This window comes from Physella acuta, unplaced genomic scaffold (assembly GCF_028476545.2).
Source record: "Physella acuta isolate Inbredline_101_S28 unplaced genomic scaffold, ASM2847654v3 ptg001650l, whole genome shotgun sequence".
Lineage (NCBI taxonomy): Eukaryota > Metazoa > Mollusca > Gastropoda > Physidae > Physella > Physella acuta.
In genome coordinates, this window is record NW_026733164.1 from 117,061 (window position 1) to 125,882 (window position 8,822).

An 8,822-nucleotide genomic window follows, 5' to 3' on the forward strand; every position below is an offset into this window, starting at 1 on the left:
AAAGGTAAACAAAAACATCAAAGAAGACTAATGTAGAGTAGCCTAGCTCAATATCACACCAAACATTGAACAATGATTTAATATCTGCTCTACATCGACATTTTTATTCAAAGTGATTGTGAAAAGAAAACTAATTATAATTTCCTCTTCAAATGTTCTCTAGACATCTAGATCTATTTAAAATCTTTCAACTTAAATCTGAGATCATATTTTAATTTTATAGAATATAGAACTCAGAAGTTTTTAAAAAGCTTGTAGACTAGGCCTAGATTCTTACTTGTGAAGTAAGCTGTGAGCAGTAGATCTTCTAGTTTCAAGTAGAAGTAGTCAGTAGGCCTACTTCACTTGGCTACTTCTACTACTCAGTTTTCAGTTTCATGATTTTAGTTAGTGAGTTGATTTAGCCTAAATTGCCTAAAAGACTCTAGAATCTAGATCTAAAATTAAATTATCTTACTTCTTACTAGTAAGTTCGACTTCCGCTGTTTCGATTCGGTACGACCACATCCTGACTTTTTCATCGTACTTGTTGAAATTCGCCATTTTTTAACATGTTAATTCTCGCCATCGGAATCGAAGAATAAAATGTATTCGATATGAATATTTGAGTTGAATTTAATCTTTTATACATACTAATAAATGAATTAGCTCCCGTTTTACATTGTCCGATACCGAAAGCAATCACCGATAATAGCAAATATTTGTCGAAATGCCGACGCTACCGAACTGGCGCATTGACAACTAAATTTCAGATATAAATAATCCTCTAAATTGTATGAAAATAGGCTTAAATAGCATGCCAACCATTTGGATAAATAGAAATGTCGATATGAAGGGTTATTAAGCATGGGCCAATAAGGAGTAGCGCGATAAAACTCGTAGGGGTAGGAACGAGAAAGCGTGCGTAATTTCATAATGGCGGCCGGGTTACGAGATATTAATAGATAAGCGCATACGATGTTTTTAATAGCTGTTTGTTTTTAAATGGACAGTTACAATACAATGGGCTTTAAAATAAATATACTGTAGATCTAAATTTTTAAATTAAAAATGGAAAGAATGTAATTAGGCCTAATTGCTGCCTAAATAAATTATAAAATTTTAAATTAGCCAGATTTTTATTAACCTTCTTAATACGATATACCAGGTTAACTAGATCTAGCAAACTAGCATTAACGAATTGCAGATAAATAGATTATAAAGGCATTTTCAAGTAGAAATAAATCTAAATTTATTGTAAACAGTTTTAAAAAAATAGGATCCAGATCTAAATGGAAATGAAAACACTAAAATAATATTGGGTCTAGAGATGTGTAATATATATATATATATATATATATATATATATATATATATATATATATATATATATATATATATATATATATATATATATATAAACTATTAGGCCTTAATGTAAATACTGACAGGCCTATCTAGATCTATAAAGGGCCTAAATTAAAAATAATAAAGCCCAATTTTATAAGCTGCACTGCATTACAGTTTTAGTAATAGGCAACTATAATAGAAAGAAAACATGAACACTTTAATTAATGTCATTTAAGAATTTATCAAAGGATACGTCAGCTTTACTAAACATTTTATAAATAAGAATACTGTGAAATGTCAATCTTTGAGTTTTAGCATATCTCAACACTTTTCATCAGAAACATTACAAGAACCAAAGTCTTCTAAATTAATAATAACATTTTTACCATGTTATACACGGACACAAATCCAATGTTTATGGCAAATCGTTAAGTATCTTGATCATATTGTGCTGTATTTGACTTGTAAGTTTTAACTCTATACATTACCTGTACAATATGTATACTAGCATTCTTATAACTAACACCAGAATCAATATGTAAAGTTTATCTTTATTTTTATAGTAGCAACAAAGAAGTGCAATATATTAGCCTGTAGTTAATCATCATAGTCTAATTGCGCTGTACCATATTCAAGTTCACAATTTATAGTTTTCCTCTAGCTATGTTTATTTTACTTGCATGTTTGTATTTTTTACATTCTCTAGTCCTAATATATAAAGTTTCATGATGGTATATGGAATAGCAACCTAGCTGTGCAGTCTGGAAATCCTCTTATAGCAGTCACTATACAGTGCCACACCCCTTAATTTGACTTCATTATTTCTAGTTACCTCTTTTCTAATTTTTATTTTATGTGTAGACTTCTATTGCCTATATCATTGAGTACAAATGTGCAAAGTTTTATCATTATATCTTTAATAGCAACATTGGTATGCAAGTTTAAAGCCAATCACACGTCTCGAATGCAGTTTACAATGAAACATAACAAGTTAAACACATAACTTTGAAAATTCATTAAAAAAAAACTATTAGGCCTAGAATGATAAATTTGATATTTTTATCAATGGGGTATATTATAGGATTAATCTGGGTCCATTTTATCATTCTATGATAATTAGGGAAAATTTCCCAATAGACCTACTTCTTACTCAGTTCAGTAAAGCTACTGAATGACAGGTCTGATTACACTGGACAACATCATTGACAATATTATTATTAAATTTAATCGCCTAACTATTCCAATTACTTTCAATCTTTACCATAGTTCTAACATGACAAAACCTTCCAATGGGAGATTTAAATTTATTTCTCAACTTTCTGAGCCTATTTTAATGTTTTTTAAGCAAACAGATCTGGTAGCATGAGAAATGCCATCGCTGGCCAAAATTTTGATGATGTTTTTACAATTTGTGAGGGAAAGAAAAATCCTTGAAGGTAGAAACGTGGTGATAGTGAGTGCTGTATTCAGTGCCGTATTTCTGCATTTCTATAAAGTACACGTTGAAAACTCGCATGTATCAGAATGGCTAGAAAGGAATCAACTCAGCAGTATAGCAGATGTTCTCTCCCAAGCAGGTAAGGTAGCAAAGCATCTTTAGACCTGTTTCTCTGCTAGTTTATGGTTAGATTTAAACTGCTTTTTGTTTGTTTGTTGTTGTTTTTTTTGGGAGGGGGGAGGGGGGGAGCACTGAATTAGTGAATACTAAAACACGCTGTAAAAACTAGTTACGTTTTAATGGAAATTTCCGGTTAAGCCCAACAAAAAATATACTTTAATACTTAGACTACTATAACCATGGGACGGCATGGCTTAGCGGTAGAGTGCTAAACTGCTTATCCAAATGTCTCAAGTTTGAATCCATGCTCAAGTCAGTAGAGCTTCACTGTCCAATCAGCTCTTGTTAGGGAAAGTAAAGTGAAAGTAAAGGCAACTGGTCTTAGTGGTGAACACACTATCCGTTCATATGTCGATATCACAGAAACAGGTGAACTATACTTCACTTGCCAATGGACCACCAGGTTCAAAAAGGGAACTTTATTTTTTACTTTTACTATCACTAGTAATACTGCTTTACTTTCACCCTTAGTAGGACGCAGTGCAGGCCACATAATCTCTTTATATGAGCTAAGATACTTCACCTGCTCAATGGATTATTTGGTCTGAAATTGTACTTCAACCCTAGCACTAAACCTATGATCAAAGTGAAAATAAACGCATTTCTCCTTCTAACCCATTTATCTGGCATTACAAAATTGTGCCATGCTAATGTTTTGCAAGCCTGTAGTTTTACCCAACAGTATCATTTAGATGTTCACAAAATCATCTTATGAAAATTGGGGTACATCAAAGTGTACTTATGGACTCTTCAGAAAAATTGGGTCTAATGTTGTTGATTATTTGTAACAAACAACAAATTAGCAATACATTCTCATCTCAATAAAAAACCTAGCTGTAACTATAACATTTGTAACTATAACATTAAAACTTTGATATATATTTTTATTACAAACAACACATTCCCTTTTATTAGAACAGTTTAGTTTAAAACTTATTGGAAAAAAATCATCTGAAAGATGTATTCTGCTTAAAATATTTTGTCCTGTCATTTAAAAGTGAAGTTAGCCTTTCGGACCTGACAGTCAGTGGATAAGGTGAGGTAGAGTTAACTTTTTGTGTGTGATGATATAGCATGGTCTTTGACATTCCCAGCTGCTTTTACTTTCCCTAGAGTCAGCTAGCCTTCATAGTTGAGTGAACTCAGGGACGTCTTACGGATTCGACTCCAGAATTCTAAAGAGTTTTGAGTTTGCAGTCCTATACTGTTCTGTCTTATGTTACTTAACAACCTGATCTAAACCTACAGGTTCAAAGCTCTACCTCTTGTTGGGTTTATTATTATCCCTCTTTCTAACCTAATCAGCAATTTTACTGTTTAAATTGATTAAGTTAATTTATTTTAACAGAGTAAATATAAAGAAATATTAATGCCTATCACCAAAAAGTGTGTCATGCTCATTGTTTATATTGATGCTCAAATTTTTATAATATTTATTGATAGGTGGCTCATCATTAGCTGAAGTATACAGGCTTGACGAGACCCTGGATGAGAATTCAGAGTTTTATCTCTCTCTAAACAAGGAGCAGCGCCACCTGTTGGAACTCACTCTCAGTCGACTGCGAGACGAGACGGAGATGGAAATGTGGCTCAGAAGGAACAACATAGAGAACTATTCAGAGATGTGAGTCTTGTTTTTTTTATCTCTGAGCAAATTAGTTTAATATTTTCAGACTTGCTGAATGCTTTCATAAAAGATGTAGTTATCTACTTTCTTGATTCGATGTAATCACTTCTGTAATTAGAGACAACAACGTAGAAAATCATTCGGGAATGTGAGTCTTGTGTTTTTATCTCTGAGTAAATTAGTTTTACTGATATTTTAGACTATTGCTGAAAGCCTTCATAAAAGTTGTAGTTTTCTGCTTTCTTGATTCTATATAATCAGTTCTGTAATCAGAAAGTTATTCTCAGATACGAGGCTGTTTGTTCTTTATCTCTTGCTTGTCGAATTACAGTTGTATAGATACTCTTAGCCTTATACTAACACCACATTAGCACTTGCACCATGTATACTACTATACACGTCTACAAAAAAAACTTCGCTATAAGTTAATTTTATCAGAACATGTATATGGGGGGAGGGGGGGCTACTCACTAATTGAGAAGCATACATGTTGCAAGTGTAATGATGAAATTCTTGATCAAAGTTACAGTATTATTCTTTCAATGTAATCTGTTTTGTAATCAGAAAGCAAAACCAGTAGCGTATCGAGGGGGGACGGGCTGGGGGGGGGGGGGACATGTCCCCGGGCGCCGACCTTAGGGGGCGCCAAAATGGGTTTGGAAATTAAATTGAAAGGTTGAGGGGGTGCAAATCGAAAGTATGATGGGGGGGTGCAAATGAAAATCTCGAGGGGGGGTGCAAATCGAAATCTCGAGGGGGTAGGGTGCAAATCATAAAGTTTGTCCCCGGGCGCCGGGAAGGGTCGCTACGCCTCTGAGCAAAACCATAGAAAATTACTCCTCTCACTTTAAACCCAGAATCCTATCAACTCTGCTCAGTGTTTTTACTATACAGATGTGGTTTCTATAAGCTGTATCCTACGGTTCGTAATGGCAAAATGCTCAACTAAAATTTGAACTCAAACAATTTGATACTTAGACACTGAAGGCAGAGAGTTTCAAATCTAATTTTTGTCTAGCTTTTGATCTGGCCTTAATCCTAGTTTTGTTTTTAATCCTGACAGCTGTGCTAGTTTAAGCCCACTCAACAATACTGACAGCTAAGGCTTCTCTAATTAAACCCACACAATAATACTGACAGTCAAGGCAACTCTAATTAAACCCACACAATAATACAGGCAGATAAGGCACCTCTAATTAAACCCACACAATAATACAGGCAGATAAGGCACCTCTAATTAAACCCACACAATAATACTGACAGATAAGGCACCTCTAATTAAACCCACACAACAATACTGACAGATAAGGCACTTCTAATTAAACCCACACAACAATACTGACAGATAAGGCCCCTCTAATTAAACCCACACAACAATACTGACAGATAAGGCCCCTCTAATTAAACCCACACAACAATACTGACATTCAAGGCAACTCTAATTAAACCCACACAATGATACTGACAGCCCGAGTCGGTAAAGCTCATGGTTGCTAAACCAAAAAGTCTCGAGTTCGAACCCTCGGGCAGATGAGGCTCGTTAGCAGGGGACAGCATCTCTTCTAGGAGAGACAACTCCAAAATCAAACAACTGCTGCCTTGTAGTTTGTTCTTGATTGAACAAAGGCTATGGAAGCAAATCCAAAAAGAAAAGCAGGCTGAAATTGGAGTCAATGGCCTCATGGCGCATAACCAGTTGACACGCATCCTTAATTGTGATGGAGGCGTGGTCGAGTCGGCAAAGCTCATGGTTGATAAATTCGAAAAAAAGTCTCAAGTTCAGCCGTCTGGCAGATAAGGCTCGATCCCTTCCAACACTAAAAATTAAGAACGAAGAAGAAGAAGAAGATACTGACAGCTAAGGCACCTCTGATGAAACCCACACAATAATACTGACAGATATTGTATTTCTAATGAAACCCACTCAATAATACTGACAGATAAGGTCCCTCTATATAAACCCACTCAATAATACTGACAGATAAGGTCCCTCTATATAAACCCACACAATAATACAGGCAGATAAGGCACCTCTAATTAAACCCACACAATAATACAGGCAGATAAGGCACCTCTAATTAAACCCACACAATAATACTGACAGATAAGGTCCCTCTATATAAACCCACACAATAATACAGGCAGATAAGGCACCTCTAATTAAACCCACACAATAATACAGGCAGATAAGGCACCTCTAATTAAACCCACACAATAATACAGGCAGATAAGGCACCTCTAATTAAACCCACACAATAATACAGGCAGATAAGGCACCTCTAATTAAACCCACACAATAATACAGGCAGATAAGGCACCTCTAATTAAACCCACACAATAATACTGACAGATAAGGTCCCTCTATATAAACCCACACAATAATACAGGCAGATAAGGCACCTCTAATTAAACCCACACAATAATACAGGCAGATAAGGTCCCTCTATATAAACCCACACAACAATACAGGCAGATAAGGCACCTCTAATTAAACCCACACAATAATACAGGCAGATAAGGCACCTCTAATTAAACCCACACAATAATACAGGCAGATAAGGCACCTCTAATTAAACCCACACAACAATACAGGCAGATAAGGCACCTCTAATTAAACCCACACAATAATACAGGCAGATAAGGCACCTCTAATTAAACCCACACAATAATACAGGCAGATAAGGCACCTCTAATTAAACCCACACAATAATACAGGCAGATAAGGCACCTCTAATTAAACCCACACAATAATACAGGCAGATAAGGCACCTCTAATTAAACCCACACAATAATACAGGCAGATAAGGCACCTCTAATTAAACCCACACAATAATACAGGCAGATAAGGCACCTCTAATTAAACCCACACAATAATACAGGCAGATAAGGCACCTCTAATTAAACCCACACAATAATACAGGCAGATAAGGCACCTCTAATTAAACCCACACAATAATACAGGCAGATAAGGCACCTCTAATTAAACCCACACAATAATACAGGCAGATAAGGCACCTCTAATTAAACCCACACAATAATACAGGCAGATAAGGCACCTCTAATTAAACCCACACAATAATACAGGCAGATAAGGCACCTCTAATTAAACCCACACAATAATACAGGCAGATAAGGCACCTCTAATTAAACCCACACAATAATACAGGCAGATAAGGCACCTCTAATTAAACCCACACAATAATACAGGCAGATAAGGCACCTCTAATTAAACCCACACAATAATACAGGCAGATAAGGCACCTCTAATTAAACCCACACAATAATACAGGCAGATAAGGCACCTCTAATTAACCCACACAATAATACAGGCAGATAAGGCCCCTCTAATTAAACCCACACAATAATACTGACAGCTCGGGTCGGCGTGGTCGAGTCGGTAAAGCTCATGGTTGCTAAACCAAAAAGTCTCGAGTTTGAACCCTCGGGCAGATGAGGCTCGTTAGCTGGGGACAGCATCTCTCCTAGGAGAGACAACTCCAAAATCAAACAACTGCTGCCTTGTAGTTTGTTCTTGATTGAACAAAGGCTATGGAAGCAGATCCAAAAAGAAAAGCAGGCTGAAATCGGAGTCAATGGCCTCAATGGTGCATAACCAGTTGACACGCAGCCTTAATTGTGATGGAGGCATGGTCGAGTCGGCAAAGCTCATGGTTGATAAATTCGAAAAAGTCTCAAGTTCAGCCGTCTGGCAGATAAGGCTCGATCCCTTCCAACACTAAAAAATTAAGAACGAAGAAGAAGAAGAAGATACTGACAGCTAAGGCACCTCTGATGAAACCCACACAATAATACTGACAGATAAGGCACCTCTAATTAAACCTACACAATAATACTGACAGCTAAGGCACTTCTAATTAAACCTACACAATAATACTGACAGATATTGTATTTCTAATTAAACCCACACAATAATACTGACAGATAAGGCACTTCTAATTAAAACCACACAATAATACTGACAGATAAGGCAACTCTAATTAAACCTACACAATAATACTGACAGATAAGGCACTTCTAATTAAACCCAAACCATAATACTGACAGATATTGTACCTCTAATTAAACCCACACAATAATACTGACAGATAAGGAACTTCTAATTAAACTCACACAATAATACTGACAGATATTGTACCTCTAATTAAACCAGAGTTTCTTCCAGGCATCTCTTCGAGGCATGCCCCCCCCCCCCCAAAGAAAGTCCACCCCCCACCCAGAGAAAAAAAT

The 8,822-nt window shown here is 35.9% G+C and overlaps 1 protein-coding gene across 1 annotated transcript; it reads left to right on the forward strand.

Moving 5' to 3' along the window:
• Positions 1-16: 16 nt before the first annotated feature.
• On the forward strand, positions 17-4,571 carry LOC131929563 (uncharacterized; the record flags this gene model as incomplete). Its single annotated transcript, XM_059285829.1, has 3 exons — positions 17-112; positions 2,675-2,906; positions 4,391-4,571. Coding segments are annotated over exons 2-3 (389 nt in total), but the record flags the coding sequence as incomplete, so codon positions are not given.
• Between the last annotated feature and the right edge of the window lie 4,251 nt (positions 4,572-8,822).